Below are 20,219 nucleotides of genomic sequence, written 5' to 3' on the forward strand. Positions count from 1 at the left end.
ATGTGTCCAAACCATCCCAATAATCTTTCATCAGCCCTATCTGCCATCTACTTTTGCACTCTCACTCTCCTCACCTCGTTTCTCACTCTATTCAACCTAGCAACCTCTGCCATACTTCTCAGACATATCATCTCAAGGGCTTGAAAAGAGAATAGAAAAAATTTACAGGATGAGGAAATATTCTGAAGAGAAGAATAGACCTCTCAAAGTACAAATTCGCAGATGATAGTGAAAGAAATATTAATAAATACAGGAAAACTAGCAAAAAGTAATGATTACAGAAATTTATGTATAAAAAAGGAACTGAGTGATGAGGAAAAAGAGAAAAAACACTAAAAGAGGAAGCTAAGGAAAAGAACGGAGAACAAAAGGAAGGATTTTATTTTTTTATTTTATTTTATTTTTTTTTTTTTGAGAGAGAGAGAGAGAGAGAGAGAGTGTGACGGACTTGAGACTGAGGAAATGGTACTTAAGGGAAAAGGAAATGCAAGAGCAAGAAGAAAAGGTAGAAAAGGAAAAAAAATGAAAGGTAAAATATACCAACATAGACGGATTGATATCAGGAATAGATGAATGAGAATCTGGAACAAGAAAAACCAGATATAATGGGGATTGTGGAGACAAAATTGAAAGGATCATTATCACCAAATAGTGTGGGCTAAGGATTATATAATTGTTGGATCAGAAACAAAGCAGGGTGGAGTAGTCATGTTGCTAACCAAGAAAGGCCTGAATACAACAAAAATCACAGAAGGAGAGAACAATGTGGAGTTGATTATGATAAGAGTTGAGGGTAGAGATATGAAAAATAGAAAGTATGCAGTGATTTATGTCCTGCCTAAAACTCACACATGGAATGAAAGTGAACACTCCAAAATGCTGAAGACACAAGAAAAACACTAAATGAAACACTAAAGAAAGAAGGAAATCTGGTAATTATGGGTGATTTTAACTCAAAAGAAATATGTTGGGAAGAAATGACTGTGAAAGGTGGAATTAAAAGGACCACAACCACCTAATACTGTGGTATAAGGTCTATACAACTGTTGGATCAAAAATAGCAAGGAGAAACAGGGTGAATTGAAGAACAAACTAGATGGTGAAAGATACAAAGATGGGTCACTACAAGCATATTTCCTTTCCTGTATAATACATACATATACCAAGGCTTTTTCCCCCTTACAAGGGAGGTAGCCAAAAAGGAAAAGGCATAAAATCATTCCCACCCATTCCATCCCTGAAAACACTCCACACCCCTCCACCCTCCCTCTTATCTTAGCACCTCCTGAATGACGGGTCATCCCTGCACCTTGTCCACTGCCCTGGGTCAGAAGCAGTGTCGCCAGACACAGCACATCCACAGCAAGGCCGCTTCATTAAATCGGCGACCCCCCCTCTCCGTCCCCCCATGCATAAAAGGAGAAGACGGGGAGAAATCCCTTCGGGCTGCGTCAAATTTTGCTCACATATACTACCTCACCCCCCATCCCGCCGCCCATTCCTAGTTGTATAATACAACTAGATAAATACATTTAGATTTTTCTTCTCTCCCTCTCTTAAATTCCAAGTCTTTGTTTCATACAATGCCATTGGCACAATCACCCCTTGAATCTCCTCTTTGTATCCATTCCCATGTGCCCATTTCTCATAACACTTTATAATCCCCCAAGGCATTAACATGCTTCTCTCAGTCTACAATTTACCTCTACCACTCCTTTTCCAGCCACAAGCAACCCCAAATACCTAAAGCTACGCACTCTCTCCAGCTTCTCTCCTTTTAGACTTCCAACTCACTCCCATCCTACCCTTGTACATCTCATCACCTTAGTTTTACCTACATTTACCTTCAACTTTCTCCTATCACATACCTTCCCAAACTGTATCACTAACTCCCTTAGTCCCTCCTCTAACCCTGCCACAAGTACAATGTCATCAGCAAACATCAACTGGCTCACCTTCCACTTTTCTCCATTTTCTTTAACCACTCTCCAATCCCCTGCCCAATACCCTTGCCTTTATAACCTGCACCATCCAATCCTGATGCAGTCCCACTTTGACTTCAAACCACTCTTTCCATTTCCCATTTTAACTCAGGCTCTACTACTCATGTTAAAACTCTTGACTGTCCGTAACAACTTCCTCCCAATCCCATTTATCTGCAAAACCTTCCACAATGCTTTCCTATCTACCAAGTCATAAATCTTTTCCAAATCCATAAAGGCCCAAAAAGCATCCTTACCTTTTCCTAAAGCTCTCTCACATATCTACCTTATAACAAAAGTTTTATTTAACATACATTTAGGAATATATAAATACTGTAATTTGATGTATTGTTTCTGATCCAGGGCAATGGGCGGAGAAAGGAATGACCCATTATCCATGAGGAACTAAGATGAGAGGGAAATAAGGGTGGTGGATGGAAGTGGAATGGGTGGGAGGGGATTTGTATCTTTTGACTTAGCTACCTCCCTTATAAGGGGTGAAAATGCCATGGGTATATAGATGTTTAGGAATGGCAATTTTAACAAATTACCTCTGAAGTGTGCTATAACATGTTACCTATTTACAATATATGCTGTGTGAGGCAGCCCTGCTGTTTATGTGCACTGTCTTCCTGCATTGCTTCTGACTTAGGCAGTGGGTAGGAGACAGGGTTGACCCTATGTCCACAAGGAACTAAGATGAGAGGGAAACAATGGGTGGTGGATGTGAGTGAAATGGGTGGGACTAGGTGTGCCTTGACTGGCTACCTCCCTTATAAGGGGGAAGAATCCCGTGGTATGTATTTAAATTTACAATTTTACTTGCACAGATTTTATTGTATTTATGTTCTTTGGTTGTTATTATAATTTGGTGTTTTGTGATGTTTTCAGGATTGGTGAGACTAATGGGGACTTGCTAATCTATCACGTGATTTTGACGCTCAAACCAATATGCCGCAAGCCTTTTGAGTTGGTCGTAGACTTCACACATACATGTGCTGACAATAGATTCAGGCAAGGAACTCATTTGTAGCTGCAGAGATGTGTATTTCTTTTTAATCTTTTAAGTTTATATGACAATTTATCGGAAACTGACCTATTATATCTTAAAGGTTACTTTTGAGATTTAGAAACTTACATTTCATTTCATTTCATTTTCAGGACTGAATTTTTACAGAAATGGTTTGTTGTTTTGCCAGAAATTGCATACGAAAATATTCATGCTGCTTATATATACAATGCAAATTCTTGGGTTCGAGAATACACAAAATACCATGACAGAATACTTGCACCTCTAAAAGTAAGTCAGGTTCATTTTTGCATGAAAATAATTCTATTGATTATGTTAACTGGATGTGCTGTGTCTTGTTTCTGACCTAGTGCAGTAGGTGAGATGCAGGGATGACCCGTTGTCCAGGAGGAGCCAAGAAAAGAGGGAGGGAGGGGTGGTGAATGGTAGTGGAGTATGTGGGGATGAAATGAGTGGGAGTGGATTTATGCCTTTGGTGTTAAGGCATATCTTGAAGGACACCATGAAGGCTGTGTGCTGCAGGTTCAGGACCCACATGGAAGCTGTGGTGGAGGCTCAAGGTTTCTTTGAGTTAGCTGTATTTGGCAAAAGATCCTCTAAGAGATGCACTTTGAATTTTGAGAATACATCAATTTTTGCTCAAGATATGACGTTTTTCTTACCTTTCCAAAAATGTCAAATTTATCCTGAACAACCTCTATATTTGAAAGTGTCATTAGATTGCTCTCAGAGAATAATAAAGTGTTTTGAAAGTATTTCATTATTTTTTATAGAATAGGGGTATGTTTGTTGAGCAAGGAAGGGAGAAGGCAGGAGATAAGGTTAAGTGGAGAATGACTGTGTATAGATGATACTTTGATGCAAGGGAGGGGTGGGGGATGAGGGGTATTAGGGAGAGGTTATGTGTGAATGATATTTTGATGCAACCCAAAGAGATTTCTCCATGTCTTCTCTTTTTTATGCATGACAGGATAGAGAGGGGGGTTACTGACTAAGTGAAGGAGCCTTGCTTTGGATGTACTGTGTCTTGCTGCATTGCTTCTGCCCCAGGGCAGTGGGCATGATAGAGGAATCCCGTCATCCATGAAGAGCTAAGCTGAGAGGAAAGAAAGGGTGGTGGATGGGAGTGGGTTTATGCCTTTTGACTTGGGGTACCTCCCAGGTAAGGTGGAAAAAGGCCTGGGTATATAGAATAGAGTTTTTTATATGTTATATATTTACTTTTTATTTTCAGGGTCACAAGAAACTAATATTTCTAGACACACCAGCAAGACTCAATGACTATATTGATCCAGACCAACAGAAATTACCAGGAGCCACAACATCACTGGATGAGGACCTCAAAGTTTTCAGCAATGCTCTCAAACTTTCACATAAAGACACTAAAGTTGCTATCAAGGTAATTAAATATGATTCTTTTTATTGTGTTGGTAATTTTTATTATTGTGTTAGTAGTTGCAGTGGGAAATGCTAAGAAAATGACAGTGATGAATAAGGAAAATAGAGGAGGAACAAGTAAAGATGAGGTGAAAGCAGTTATTAAAATTAGATCAGGCAAGGCACCAAGGTTAGATGGGTATTTAGAGTGTCTAAAGTAAAGGGAGGTACAGTGATGGTGGACTGGCTGGTGGGGTTGTTTAATGTTTGTCTAAAAGAGGGCAAAGTGCTGGAGGACTGGAGGGATGCCTGAATAGTTCCGCTTTACAAGGGAAAAGGAAACAAGTGTGAGTGTTGTAGTTTCAGAGGGATCAGTTTGTTGAATGTAATTGGGGAGGCTTATGGGAGGGTTTTGATTGGGAGGATTAGGAAAGGAACAGAGGGAGTAATGGGTGAGGAATAGTGTGGATTTAGAATAGGGGTTGTGTGGATCAGATTTTTGTGGTAAAACAGATATGTGAGAAAGCTTTAGAAAAAGGTAATGATGCATTTTGGGCCTTTATGGATTTGGAAAAGGCTTATGACAGAAAGGCACTGTGGGAGATATAGCAGATATATGGGATAGGAGGAAAGCTGTTAACCTCTTCACTCCGGGGCACATCGCACGTCTGGCAGCATTAGCTGCCCGACGTGCGATATTGCGTCATAATAATCGCATTATAATAAATAAAGTCAGTGCTCAATCGTTTGTTCTCTTTCACCTGTGTATTTTGGTAACCATAGAAAATTGATGAAGCCAGTTTAGAGAGAATGGAAATTACGTAGGTACGACTACAATAAATATAATCAAGATGGTGACGTTGGCATCATCGAGTGCTCACTTGCTCCTCATTCTGCCTACGTAGGCATCACCATATGGAAGTGGTTAAGAACAATTGAGTTTTTACAAGAGCAGTAGAGCATGTGTTAGAATTAAAAATGGAGAGTGTGAGTGGTTTGAAGTAAAGATAGGACTTCACCAGGGATGTGTCATGTTGCCTTGGCTGTTCAATTTATACATGGCTGGGTTGGTGTGAGAGGTAAGTTTAAGGGTAATGGGCAGGGGATTGAGGATGGTTAACCTATTTAATACGAGTCAAATTCTTGAGTGCAACATCGAATGCCTAACATATGATGGATCACACTTGTGTTATAAGATATGAAGTCACTGCTGTATTACTCATACTCCTTCACTTTGAGTAGTAATAAACATAGAAAATATGATCAAACCCAAACAAGTTGACAGAATTCAGCAGGGCTGTGGAGTCAGAAGCAATTACGGTGTCACTGGAGTCGGAGTTGGTAAAAATATACTGACTCCGACTCCAGTTAAATTTACATTTTATAAGGCCTTTGTTTAGTCTGTAGAGTTATGCAGTGCATACTCCTTATAAGTAGATTATAAAAAAAATATATATTTTTATAAAATGTAATAAATCTCATCGTCTTATCTTCATGGTCATTCCAATAAACCCCCAAAACGTCCTTGTGCAACGCTGGCTTTCAAATTTATACATAGACCGATAAGCATCCAAAGTATTACTTGAATAAATTAAACACCTCCATTTTACACCTTCTGTTGACACACAGTCATGGGAGTTGTAATATTCCTGTCAAGTTCCATATGTACCATTTCCACCACTCCATCAGTTTGGTGGTTTCTCCCACTGCTGTGTTGCCAAACAGTAGGATAATTATGATTTCAACTGTAGACTATCGCAATAATACTATCTCTTCTCTCCTTTCCCCTTCTTTTTTCCCCTCTATACTTTTTAACAATGAATTATTGAAATAAGGCTATCTAAAGTTGAAAAAAGTTTCACGTCTCAAACATGTTCAGCTGTATCTTGTTTTGTACTCGTATCGATAAGATCGGTTCCAAAATAAGAGTAATGTCCATTGCAATAATCGCATAGCAGTACCAGTAATTTCAATACATAAAGACAACAGAAGGTATGAAAACATATGAAGTATAATGGTACCCAAAAAGTATGTATAATACATATACCTTTCAGTATCATACATGTTCAGCTGTAGCACTCGGCCTTGTACCGTACTCGTATCAATAAGGTTTATTTTCTCTATATTTACTGTTTCCTTTCAAGAAATTTGCCTAAACTTTTATAAAGTATTTTCATTTTTTTTTTCTATTTGCAAAACTATATATGTTAAAAAAAATCTTACATTATATATTTTTTATTATTAGGTTTGTATATCCTTTACAAAGGTTATATTTCAACTTTTGTTATAAAGAACAGTATTTTTGTTTTTGAAATAAACTTATCACTTATTTGCAAAAGATATATATTATGCCAAATGTCTTCCATTATAGATTTTTTTTTTTTTTTTTTTTTTTTTTTTATACTGAATTTTCTTGAATATCCTTTCAAAAATTTTGTCTCTGTTATAAAGTATTATTGAAGAGGTCAAACATAGGAAAGCCACACTACAATATATATATTTATTCTTTGACATAAACCAGTTATAATGATATAAGTCTACTCAAGATTGGAACGTATGTGTGTTTTATAGGCTTTATAAAATATGTAGGCCATAATCAGTTAATTACATGAAGAGGAGTCGGAGTCGGAGTTGGAGGTTTTGTGTTCCGACTCCACAGCCCTGCTGACAACATAAGTAACATCCACCTAAAATACATTGAACCACATGGTGTAAACACACACACCCAACAGTTCTAACATCACGCTGCCCAATCACACTTCTCTGCACCCCTTCCAATGTCATAGAACTGCTTGTATTACAACTCATCACACCACATAACCCCCTTGCTGAATACAACACTGTTTTACACCACTACACTCCACACTCTTCACTAGACATTAGTAAAGCTTTCAGTGCCATCCCCCATGATAACCTTACAAACAAAATGTATAACATAAACATGCACAATGCCAAAAGATAGCTGGGCAATTATCTGGCAGGTAGAGATACTTATGTGTTATATAATGGTCAATCATTGCACACCAGAAACATTAAGAATGGATTACCTTAGGGTCCAGTTCTGTTCCCTACACTTTAATCTATACATGCATGGTATACCCATACCTGACATCTCAGAAACACAAATCTCTTCCTATGCAGACAACATAACAATTGCATGCACACACCATAAGGCAGACAAAGGTACAGAAACACTACAATCATACCAAAACACACTCATCACCAGGTTCACTACAATTAGACTTAAAGTAGCCCCAACCAAATCTACATCCACACTTCTCACCAACTGGAGAACAGAACACACATACCACACCTCTATATCAACAACAGCACTTGTACTACACACACACACATCACAAACAAAGACTAAATGCACACCTAGACTTAATACACTGAAATAAATTAGTTACAATATTTGGTCAAAACAAAGAAACTAATACTACAATATACAAACAATTCATATGCTCAGTGATAAATAATGTAAGCCTTGCATGAGCCCCCAATCTCACTGAGACATACCTCAACACCCTTCAGACCATACAAAACAAAGCCCTAAAGACAATTACAGGCTGCACAAATACAATGTCTACAGATCCTCTACACTACAAAACAAAAGTCATCAATGTCAAGAATCATCTTGATATGAGTCGCACAATCACATGATTTTGCCTCCACAAACAGCACACCCATTACTCTACATAGCAGAACACCCACACATGCCCCCAAAAAAATCAAAACAACATCTAAATACCTCTGTCACACACAAGTACTCTTTGCTCTTCCTCCACAACCACAAGACACCAGCCTTCAGAAACATATCTATTATCAAATCACTGCTCCATCAACAAACTGAAAGACAACACATTGCTGCAAGCCAGATCCTCTGAAATCCATCCCTCTGAATCCTCTCTACCCTGTAAGTCCAGGATGCAATATTTCACCACATACTCTACAACACATTATAGAAGACTGCATTGTACACAATCACACACACCAGCAACACAGTATATACTCTATAAAGAATTTATGGGAAAGCCCTGCTTCTGCCATGGTATTCCTAAAGGAAACAGAACTGCTTGGGCAAACAATCTAGGGAATGACAACAGCAACATTAACAATCCACTGCCTATCACTTGCCCTTCATGGTCAACTTTGTCCACCCAAACCTGTGGCATTAACTGATTAAGTTGGGCAGTTAAAGAAACTGTCTTGTAATGGACTTCTCACCCTTAAACAGATATTCCCATTGTGTTAATTTTTATATTGCAGGTTGGACCATCAGCCATTCAGGTTACATCAGCTGAGAAGACAAAAGTATTATCACATTCGGTACTTCTCAATGATGTGTATTATGCATCAGAAATTGAAGAAGTAAGTGCTTTCCATTGTTGGTAATGTGAATGAGTATAGGATTGTCAACATTTTCATGGTTTTTGTTGATATTTATTGTTGCTGCAAAGTATTTTATACATTTTAATGACTAGATTTTTTTTTTTTTTTCACAAATATAATTTTAAACATTTCTTTGTAGGTTTGCTTGGTAGATGACAACCAGTTCACCCTAACGATTGCCAATGAGTCTGGGCCACTTTCATTTATTCACAATGACTGTGACAGCATAGTGCAGGCCATTATTCACATACGTACAAGATGGGAACTTTCACAGCCGGTGGGTATATTTTGAGCAATTGAATTTAAGTGTCAAATTTATGTCAATATTGAAGAGTTATGTGTACATTTGCTCTTTCTACATTACTGTTGATGCTAGTGTACTAGAGCTCTGCTGTACAGGAACAAGGACTAGAAGGCACTTATTAGAGATAAGTTCATGTGATTGATATGGTAGAAAGCATGATATTGCTGTAGAGAAAGGATAAAGTTTGTTACATAAGTAATTAGGCTTGCCTCCATCACAGTGAACTAAATTTTTAATAACAATAAAGGATAAGAGGGTCTAGGAGTTTTCCAACCAGTACCCTAAGGTTTGGGTCTTTTAATGTGTCTGGTTGTGGTATAGATAGAGTAATAGGGAAGAGATAGGCAGTATGTTTGTGAGAAGAAAGATGGATGCATTGACATTGAGTGAAACTAAGTTGAAAGGGAGGGGTGAGTGTGAGTTTGGGAGTGTAGTTGGGAGGTTCTCAGTAGTGAAAAGAGGACGAGGGAGAGAAGGGGTGGCTATACTAGTAAGTGAAGAGATAGGTAAGTGTGTAGTGGAGTGGAAGGAGGTTTCTTCAAGGTTAATGTGGATGAAGGTGAAACTGGGAAGGGAGATGTAGGTTTTTGTAAGTGCGTATGGTTCTGGTAGTGAGAAGAGTGTAGAGGAAAGGGAGGCTTTTTGGATGGATTTAAATGAGTGCATTGCGGGATTAGGGAGAAATGTCAATGTAGACTTATTGGAAGACCTTAAGGGAGTGTTGCATCACTTTATAGGGTAGGTGAAATTAAATTTTCAAATATGTATTTAATGAACTTAGGTACAATTACCCCTGACATTAGTGTATAATTCCTCAGGGTATTGTGTTCCTCCCATGTATATATAAGGCATAGTGAATATTTAGTCAAGATATAGTGAGCTCTAGTTAAGCTCTAATTACTTAATGGAAAATCCTTCCACATCATTCAGTTTGGTATGAAAAAGCTGAGAATCTGGGGAACAAAAATTATTGAACACATTTTTCCAAACTAATACCTCTGATTTTTTATTAATTTGTTTCTCTGAATAATTAAAAAATGCTGCAAAATTCAGGTTTCATAAATAAAATGAAAATAATTAAATTTCTTTTATCTTTTACTATAGAAAATAAAGAACCTGATTTTTTTCTTTCAAATGAAACAAAAATGACAAAAATCCGTAAATAACAACCAAAGATATTACTGCTACATACATATACCAAGGCTTTTTCCTCCTTACAAGGGAGGTAGCCAAAAAGAAAAAGGCATAAAATCAGTCCTACCCATTCCATCCCTAAATACACTACACTCCCCTCCACCCTCCCTCTTATCTTAGCACCTCCCGGATGACGGGTCATCCCTGCACCTTGTCCACTGCCCTGGGTCAGAGGCAGTGTTGCAAGGCACAGCACATCCACATCAAGGCTGCTTCATTAAATTGGCAACCCCCTCTCTCCATCCCCCCCCTGCATAAAAGGAGAAGACGGGGAGAAATCCCTTCGGGCTGCATCAAATTTTGCTCACACATACTACCTCACCCCCCATCCCCCACCCATTCCACCTCATGCCTCACAACATCATCTATATACAACCATTCTCCATTCACCCCTGTCTTCTGTCCTCTCCCGTCCTTCCTCAACAGATATCCCCCTCTCCCCCAAAAGCTCCCTTCACCATCCATCCATCTCATCCTAGGACGTCCCCTCATATTTACTCCCTCCACATCTGCCTTACATACCTCTTTTACTAGTCTTTCTTCACTCATTCTTTCCATGTGTCCAAACCATCCTAATACTCTTTCATCAACCCTATCTCCCAACACCCTTTCCACCCCTGTTCTTCTCCTCACCTCCTCATTTCTCACTCTAGCCTAGTAACCCCCATCATACTTCTCAGACACCTCATCTCAAACACATTCAAACTCCTTCTCTCTTCATCTCTTATGTTCCGTGTTTCTGCCACATACAGTGCTGTTGGCACAATCACTCCCTCAGACAGTCTCCTTTTAGCATCCATTCCTAAATGTCTATTCCTCATTACACTTTTTAATCCACCGAGGCATTTACTCACTTCTCTCAATCTACATTCTACCTCCACCTCCACTCCACCTTTTCCTGCCACATTTGCACCCAAGAATCTAAAACTATCCACTTCCTCCAGTCGCTCTCCCTTAATGCTCACTTCTAGTCTGCTGCCACTTTTTTCCCTTGTACATCTCATCACCTTACTTTTACCCACATTTGTCTTCAGCTTTCTTCTCTCACACACTCTCCCAAACTTTGTCACCAATTTCCTCAATCCCTCCTCCGATCCTGCCACAAGCGCAGTGTCGTCAGCAAACAACAGCTGGCTCACCTCCCACTTTTCTCCATTTTCTTTAACCATCTCCAATCCCTGACCCACCACCCTTGCATTTACCTCTCGCACCACCCCATCCATGTACAAGTTGAACAGCCAGGGCGACATAACACATCCCTGACAAAGTCCCACCTTTACCTCGAACCACTCACTCTCTCCATTTCTAATCCTGACACATGCTCTACTACTCTCGTAAAAACTCTTGACAGCTCCTAGAAGCTTTCCTCCTATCCCTTATATCTGCAAAACCTCCCACAATGCCTTCCAGTTTACCCTATCATAAGCCTTTTCCAGATCCATAAAAGCCCAAAAAACATCTTTCCCCTTTCCTATAGCTTTCTCACATATGTGTCTTACCACAAAAATCTGATCAATGCAACCACTGCCTGTCCTAAACCCACACTGTTCCTCACCAATTACTCCCTCTGTTCCTCTCCTAATCCTCTCAATCAAGATCCTCCCATAAGCCTTCCCAACTACACTTAACAAGCTAATCCCTCTGAAACTACTACACTCACACTTGTCCCCTTTTCCCTTGTAAAGTGGAACTATACAGGCACTCCTCCAGTCCTCCAGTACTGTACCCTCTCTCCAACAAACATTTAATAACCTCACCAGCCAGTCCACCATCACTGTACCTCCTTTTTTTAGACATTCTGCATGGCATCCATCCAGACCAGGTGCCTTACGTGCTTTCATCATCTTAACAACTGCCTTCAGTTCATCCTTCCTTATTTCTCCTCCATTTTCCTCACTCATCACGGTCATTTTCTTGGCATTTCCCACTGTAACTTTTCCTCCCTATCCTCCTTCACATTTAACAACTCTCTAAAATACTCTGACCATCTTCCCCTTACTGGCTTCTCTTTCATTATCATCTCTCCATCTGCACCTTTTACCTTTTCTTCTCTACTTGATTCGCCTCCTCTTCTCTCATAATTTCTTTCCAAAACACCTTTTTATTACTTTCAAAATTTTCTGTCATACTCTTACCCCATTTCACATCTGCTTTCGTCTTTGCCTCCTTTACCTTTTGCTTTACTTCTCTTTTCTTTTCTTTGTACCTCTCATATGACTCCCTCGTCCTATTTTGTAATCAATCTGAAAGTTTGCTTCTTCTCTTCTACAACCTTCTTTGTTTCCTCATCCCACCCTTTCTTCTATTTCCCCCTGTCCTTCTTGTTCCACACACCATCTTTGCACACTTTGGGTATTCCTTCTTGTTTCTATTTCAGGCACTCATGGGCCCTCTATATTCTGCTGTGTCACTCTCTTGTTTCTTGTTAATTTTTCCATGATCACAGCAAAAATACAGGGCAAAGAATCAAAATTGTTGCGTACAGGGAGAGCAACAGGAGTGACATCACCTTCTTTGACCTTTTCAAGAGCACTGGTGCCCTGTCCACTGTCTTTGTGGGGTATGCTGGTGGGAGGAGTTGCCAAATAATGCTAGGGTAGGAAATGAACTAATAGACGGAGTGATTGGGAAGTATGGTGGATATGTGTCTCGAAAGAGAGTTGATGATAGCAAATACAGCGTTTAGGAAGAAAGTCAAGCATAAGTACACATGGGAGAGGGTGGTGGATGGAAGGGTGGCAGAGTGTTAATGGACTATATAGTGGTAACCAGAAGTATGATAGGAAGAGTTAAGGATGTACATATTCTAAGGGGAGAGAGTGGGGGAATATCAAATAATGTTTTAGTGGAAGGTAAGTTGAGAGTGGAAAATAGGTGGAGAAAGAGAAAAGGGTAGAAGGTAGGGAGATACTTAGAGGGAACTGCTTAAATTAGAAAAAGGAGAGGGAGTATAAGAATATAAGAAGGAGCTGAGAGAGTATTGGGAGGGAATGAAGAACAGAGTAGAACTAGGAGTGGAGGAGGAATGGGGATGGTTTAAAGAGGGAGTCATAAGGAGTGCAGAGATGGTGTGTGGAGCAAGGAGAATGGGAGGAAATAAAAGGAAAGGTAGTGAGTGGTGGGATGAGGAAGCAAAGAAGGGTGTAGAAGAGAAGCAGACTTTCATAAATTAATTACAAATTAAGACAAGGGAATCATATGAGAGGTACAAAGTAAAGAGGAGAGAAGTAAAGCATAAGATAAAGGAAAGCAAAGAGGAGAGTAGATGTGAAATGTGGTAAGAGTATGACAGAAATTTTTGAAAGTAATAAATAGATGGTTTGGAAAGAAATTAAAAGAGGAAGAGGAGGTGAATCAAGTAGAGAAGAAAAGTTAAAAGGTGCAGATGGAAAGATGGTAATGTAAGTAGTTGCAGTGGGAAGCGCTAAGAAAATGACTGTGATGAGTGAGGAAAATGGAGGAGAAATAAGGAAAGATGAAGTGAAGGTAGTTGTTAAGATGATGAGAGCAGGTAAGGCACCTGGGTTGGATGGATGCCATGCAGAATGTCTAAAAAAATGGAGGTACAGTGATGGTGGACTGGATGTTGAGGTTATCTAATTTTTATTTAAGAGAGGGTGGAGTGCCAGAGGACTGGAGGAGTGCCTGTATAGTTCTTCTATTCAAGGGAAAAGGGGACAAATGTGAGTTTAGAAGTTTCAGAGGGATCAGCTTGTTAAATGTATTTGGGAAGGCTTATGGGAGGATCTTGATTGAGAGGATTAGGAGAGGAACAGAGGGAGTAATTGGTGAGGAACTGTATGTTTATGACAGGTAGGGGATGTGTAGATTAGATTTTTGTGGTAAGCCAGATATGTGAGAAAGCTATAGGAAAAGATGATGATTTTTGTGCTTGTATGGATCTGGAAAAGTCTTATGACAGGGTAGACAGGAAGGCACTGTGGGAGGTTATGCAGATATGTGGGATATGAGGAAAGCTATTAAGAGCAGTCAATAGTTTTTATGAGAGTAGTAGAGCTTGTGTTAGTATTAGAAATGAAGAGAGTCAGTGGTTCGAGGTAAAGGTGGGACTTTGTCAGGGATGTGTTATGTCGTCCTGGCTGTTCAACTTATACATGGAAGGGGTGGTGCGAGAGGTGAATGTAAGGGTAGTTGGTCAGGGATTGGATATGATTAAAGAAAATGGAGAAAAGTGGGATATAAGCCAGTTATTTTTTGCTGATGACACTGTGCTTGTAGCAGGATCAAAGGAGGGATTGAGGAAGTTAGTGACAGAGTTTGGGAAGGTGTGAAAGAAGGAAGCTGAAGATAAATGTGGGTAAAAGTAAGGTGATGAGATGTACAAGGGGAAAGAGTGGCAGCAGACTGGAAGTGAGTATTAAGGGAGAGAAACTGGAGGAAGTGGATAGTTTTAGATACTTGGGTGAGAATGTGGCAGGAAAGGGAGGAGTGGAGGTGGATGTAGAATGTAGATTGAGAAAAGCGAGTAAATGCCTTGGTGGATTTAAAAGTGTAATGAGAAATAGACATTTGGGAATGGATGCTAAGAAGAGATTGTATGAAGGAGTGATTGTGCCGACAGCACCGTACATGGCGGAAACATGGAACATAGGATAAGAAGAGAGAAGTAGTTTGAATGTGTTTGAGATGAAATGCCTGAGAAGTATGATGGGGGTTACTAGGCTAGATAAAGTGAGAAATGAGGTGAGGAGGAAAGCGGTGTGGAAAGGGAGTTGGAAGATAGGGTTGATGAAAGAGTAATGGGATGTTTTGGACACATGGAAAGAATGAGGGAAGAAAGATTAGTAAAAGAAGTGTGGAAGGAGTGAACATGTGGGGGCAACCTAGGATGTGATGGATGGATGGGATAAAAGGGGCATTGGGAAAGAGGGGAATGTCTGTTGAGAAAGAACGGGAGAGGATAGAAGAAAGGGGTGAATGGAGAAAGGTTGTGTATATATGATGCTGTGATGCATGAAGGGGAGTGGGTGGGGGATGGGGGTGAGGGAGTATGTATGAGAAATAAATTGATGCAGCCGGAAGGGATTTCTCCCTGTCTTCACCTTTTCTGCATGAGAGGGGGGGGGGGGTCGCTGAATTAACCTCTTCACTCCAGGGCACATCGCACGTCTGGCAGCATTAGCTGCCCGACGTGCGATGTTGCGTCATAATAATCGGATTATAAAAAATGAAGGCAGTGCTCAATCGTTCGTTCTCTTTCACCCGTGTATTTTGATAACCATAGAAAATTAATGAAGCCAGTTTAGAGAGAATGGAAATTACATAGGTACGACTACAATAAATATAATCAAGATGGCAACTTGGGCATCATTGAGTACCCACTTGCTCCTCATGCCGCCTACGTAGGCGTCACCGTATGGAAGTGGTTAATTAAGTGGCGTTGATGTGGATGTGCTGTGTCTTGCAACACTGCTTGTGACCCAGGGCAGTGAACAAGATGCAGGAATGACCTGTCATCCAGGAGGTGCCAAGATAAAAGGGAGGGAAGAGAATAGAGGGGAGTGGAGTTTCTGGGGGATGGAATGGGTGGGAGGGGTTTCTGTGCCTTTGTCTTTTGGCTACCTCCCTTGTAAGGGGAAAAAAGCCTTCGGTATATGTATAAAAAATTGTTCAGGAATTTTTGCAGCATTCAGAATTATAGTGTAATTGGTCAATATGTTTACTCTTGACACTAAGTCGAAAGGAAAGGGTGAGTTTGGCACTGTGGTAGAGTGTCAGGAGTGGTGAGGGATGAATGAGAAAAGGATTGTCACTGCTGATTAGTGATAAATAAGTTTGTGGTAAAGTGGAGAAAGGTGTTTTCAAGGATATGTGAAGGTAAAGTTGGGATAGGAGGTATGCAGTTTTGTGAATGTATATGGTCCTGGTAATGGAAAAAATGAAGAGATAGAATCCTTTTGATTAATATAAATGAATGTGTAGAGAGTTTCGAGAGGAAAGTTATTGTAGTAGTTTTGGGGGCTCTCAGTGCTAGAGTGGGAGATGAGTAGATAGATGTAATAGGAAGTAGATACAAGGTGAAAGGTAAGAACTATAGTGGAGAGATGTTTAGATATATTTACACAGGTAGTTGATCGTAGTTAACTCAATATTTAAGAGAGACTATTATATAAAAGAAAAGGTGGTGGAAGCTTGAGTGGTTGAGGGCTCATTGATGGACCATGTATCCAAAGGGAGTGGGAGATTTTCTTTTCCAAATCCATAAAGGCCCAAAAACCATCCTTACCTTTTCCTAAAGCTTTCTCACATATCTGTCTTACCACAAAAATCTAATCCATGCTACCACTACCTGTCCTAAACCCATACTATTCCTCACCAATTACTCCCTCTGTTCCTCTCCTAATTCTCTCAAAACCCTCCCATAAGCCTTCCCAACTACACTCAACAAACTGATCCTTCTGAAACTACTACACTCACACTTGTCCCCTTTTCCCTTGTACATACATACATACATACATATACCAAGGCTTTTTCCCTCTTACAAGGGAGGTAGCCAAAAAAGGAAAAGGCATAAAATCATTCCCACCCATTCCATCCCTGAATACACTCCACACCCCTCCACCCTCCCTCTTATCTTAGCATCTCCTGGATGACAGGTCATCCCTGCACCTTGTCCACTGCCCTGGGTCAGAAGCAGTGTCGCAAGACACAGCACATCCACAGCAAGGACGCTTCATTAAATAGGCGACCCCCCCTCTCCGTCCTCCCATGCATAAAAGGAGAAGACGGGGAGAAATCCCTTCGGGCTGCATCAAATTTTGCTCACACACACTACCTCACCCCCCATCCCCCCGCCCATTCCACCTCATGCATCACATCATCATCCATATACAACCACTTTCCATTCACCCCTGTCTTCTGTCCATCTCCCGTCCTTCCTCAACAGACATTCCCCTCTTCCCCAAAGCCCCCTTCACCCCATCCATCCACCTCATCCTAGGACATCCTTTCATGTTCACTCCCTCCACATCTGCCCTCCATATCTCTTTTACTAGTCTTTCTTCACTCATTCTTTCCATGTGTCCAAACCATCCTAATACTCTTTCATCAACCCTATCTCCCAACTCCCTTTCCACCCCTGTTCTCCTCCTCACCTCCTCATTTTCCCTTGTAAAGTGGAAATATATGTGCAATCCTGCAGCACTCTACCCTCTTTTAAACAAACATTAAACAACCTCACCAGCCAATTCACCATCACTTTACCTCCCTTCTTTAGACATTCTGCATGACATCCATCCAACCCAGGTGCCTTACCTGCTCCCATCATTTTAACAACTGCTTTCACCTCATCTTTCCTTATTTGTTCTCCATTTTCCTCACTCATCACTCATTTTCTTAGTGCTTCCCAATGCTACTACCTTTCCCTCCCTATCCTCCTTCACATTTAATAACTCCCTAAAATACTCTGCTCATCTTCCTCTTACTGCCGTTTCTTCCATTATCTCTCCATCTGCACCTTTCACCTTTTCTTCTCTAGTATTTTTGTGATTAATGAATGTTTTCTTATAGCTTTAGTTGGAGGTTATGTACAATTTAATATTTTTGGGTAAAGGGAGAGTACATTATGTCTGGAAAGGCAGCTTGTTCTTCATGTTCAGGTGGCTGTATGATGAGGTGGTTGTAAGAATTTGAAAAGGCTAGAAACTGTCGTGTTTTTGTAGTATACTACAAAAACACAACAGTCTCTAGCCTTTTCATGAAGAATAACCTTAAAAATGATGATAACACCCTAAAGCAAGCAGACGTGGTATACCAATACTCCTGTACTGAGAAGGTTGTAAACTTCTACTCAACATGAATTACATTGGTGTTACCACTACTTCTCTTAGTAGGAGGCTCATAATGCATGCCCATGATGGTAGCATATGAAAACACATGGCTCAGTATCACAACAGAAATCCCACGAGACAAGATTTAGTTAACAATCACAAAAAACTACACATCCTCAAGAAAGTTTACATCTCACAACACACCAATCATTAACATACAAGCACATTAGGCACCCTACTCCTAAACAAAGAATCAATCACATACATACATATACCAAGGCTTTTTTCCCCCTTACCAGGGGGGTAGCCAAAAAGGACATGGCACAAAAACATTCCCACCCATTTCATCCCCGAAAACACTCCACACCCCTCCACCCTCCCTCCCATCTTAGCACCTCCTAGATGACGGGTCATCCCTGCACACCTGGACAAAAACCCCTGGACAGTATGACACATAACATCAACTGATGCAAACCTTACTCCCCCCCCCCCCCAAGTCCTTTTGATCTGACTTGAACCTCTCCTAATTCCTCCTCAATTTGAGCCATAAAAGCCCTGTCAACTCATAACCCCTCAAGCATATTTGACATGGACCTTTTCCTGTCAATTATTTTGCTTCAAGGTGGTTTAATCTACCTCTGGAATATAAAAAACATACAAGACAAATGAAAAAAAAAACTAAGTTGAAAGTGACTTAGCACTGGTCTTTAACAAGACATGTCTACAAGAAAATTTACTGCAAAAATATACTAATATATATATAAATATATATATATATATATATATATATATATATATATATATATATATATTATACATACATATACCAACAGCATTTTCCCCATTACAGGGAAGGTAGCCATAAGAACAAAGGCATAAAATTCACTCCCACCCACTCCATCCCCACACACTCCACTCCCATCCCCCCCCCCCCCCTGCTCCTATCACAGGTCCTCTTGGATGACTATCCCTGCATCTCGCCCACTACCCTGGGTCAGAAGCAGTGTAGCAAGAGACAGCACGGCCACAGCAAGGCTGCTTCATTTAATTGGCAGCCCCCCTTCTCTACCCTCTCATGTCGAAAAAAAGAAGATGGGGAGAAACCTCTTTGGTCTGTGTCAAAATATCAATCACACATACTCCCTCATCCTCATCTCCCACCCACACCCATGCATCACAGCATCAACAATACACAACCATTCTCCACTCACCCCTATCTTCTGTCTTCTCCCTTCCTTCTTCAACAGATATTACCCACTTTCCCAGTGCCCCTTTCACCCCATCCTTCTATCTCATCCTTGGGCACCCCCTCATGTTTACTCCTTCCACCTCTGCCTTCCACACCTCTTTTACTAATCTTTCTTCACTCATTCTTTCCATGTGTCCAAACCATCCCAGTACTCTTTCATCAATTTAATCTCCCTGTTCCCTCTCTGCCACTTTTCTTCTCACCTCATTTCTCAGTATCCAGCCAAATAATTCCTACCATACTTCTCAGGCACCTCATCTCAAACACCAAAAGACTGGAAAAATGTTAACATTGTACCAATATATAAAGGAGGAAACAAGGAAGACCCAACAAGCACGATAGCCAAAATTTGTGAGAAAATGATCAAGAATAGATGAGTAAAATACCTGGAAGAAAATAATATAATAAATCCAAGACAATTTGGGTTCAGTCAAGGAAGATCATGTACCACAAACTTGATATGTTTGTACGCAAGGCTAATAGACATAGTGCAAGAAAGGGATGGATAGGCTGATTGAGCTTTTCTAGACTTACAAAAACTTTCGATAAGGTACCACACAAAAAATTATTAAAAAACTGGAACATATAGGAGGGATACAAGGGAACCTACTAAAATGGATGGAGGACTTCCTGATTGGTAGAAAGATGAGAGTAGTACTCAGAGAAAAATATTCAGGTTGGAAGGAGGTGATCAGTGGAGTTCTGCAAGGATCTGTATTGGCTCCAATAATGTTTGCTATTTATGTGAATGACATGGATGATGATGTGCAATGTTACATGAGCTTCTTTGCAGACAATGCTAAATTGTTAAGGAAAGTAAAAACCAAAATGGATTGCGAATCACTACAGGAAGACCTGAGTAAGGGTTGGAAGTGGAGTCAGAAATGGAAAGTGGACTTAA

At 40.2% G+C, this 20,219-nt stretch overlaps 1 protein-coding gene across 1 annotated transcript in view; it reads left to right on the forward strand.

The window, feature by feature from the left end:
- LOC143038025 (neurofibromin-like) overlaps positions 1–20,219 on the forward strand; it is a 421,021-nt gene that overhangs the window by 236,993 nt on the left and 163,809 nt on the right. The window contains exons 31-35 of the mRNA XM_076206875.1: positions 2,874–2,996; positions 3,144–3,282; positions 4,247–4,411; positions 8,659–8,760; positions 8,921–9,058. Of these exons, the coding sequence (XP_076062990.1) occupies positions 2,874–2,996; positions 3,144–3,282; positions 4,247–4,411; positions 8,659–8,760; positions 8,921–9,058 (667 nt within the window). The remainder of the gene's footprint in view (positions 1–2,873; positions 2,997–3,143; positions 3,283–4,246; positions 4,412–8,658; positions 8,761–8,920; positions 9,059–20,219) is intronic.

Source organism: Oratosquilla oratoria, chromosome 23, assembly GCF_046742065.1.
Source record: "Oratosquilla oratoria isolate Oo_2021 chromosome 23, ASM4674206v1, whole genome shotgun sequence".
NCBI classification, from domain to species: domain Eukaryota; kingdom Metazoa; phylum Arthropoda; class Malacostraca; order Stomatopoda; family Squillidae; genus Oratosquilla; species Oratosquilla oratoria.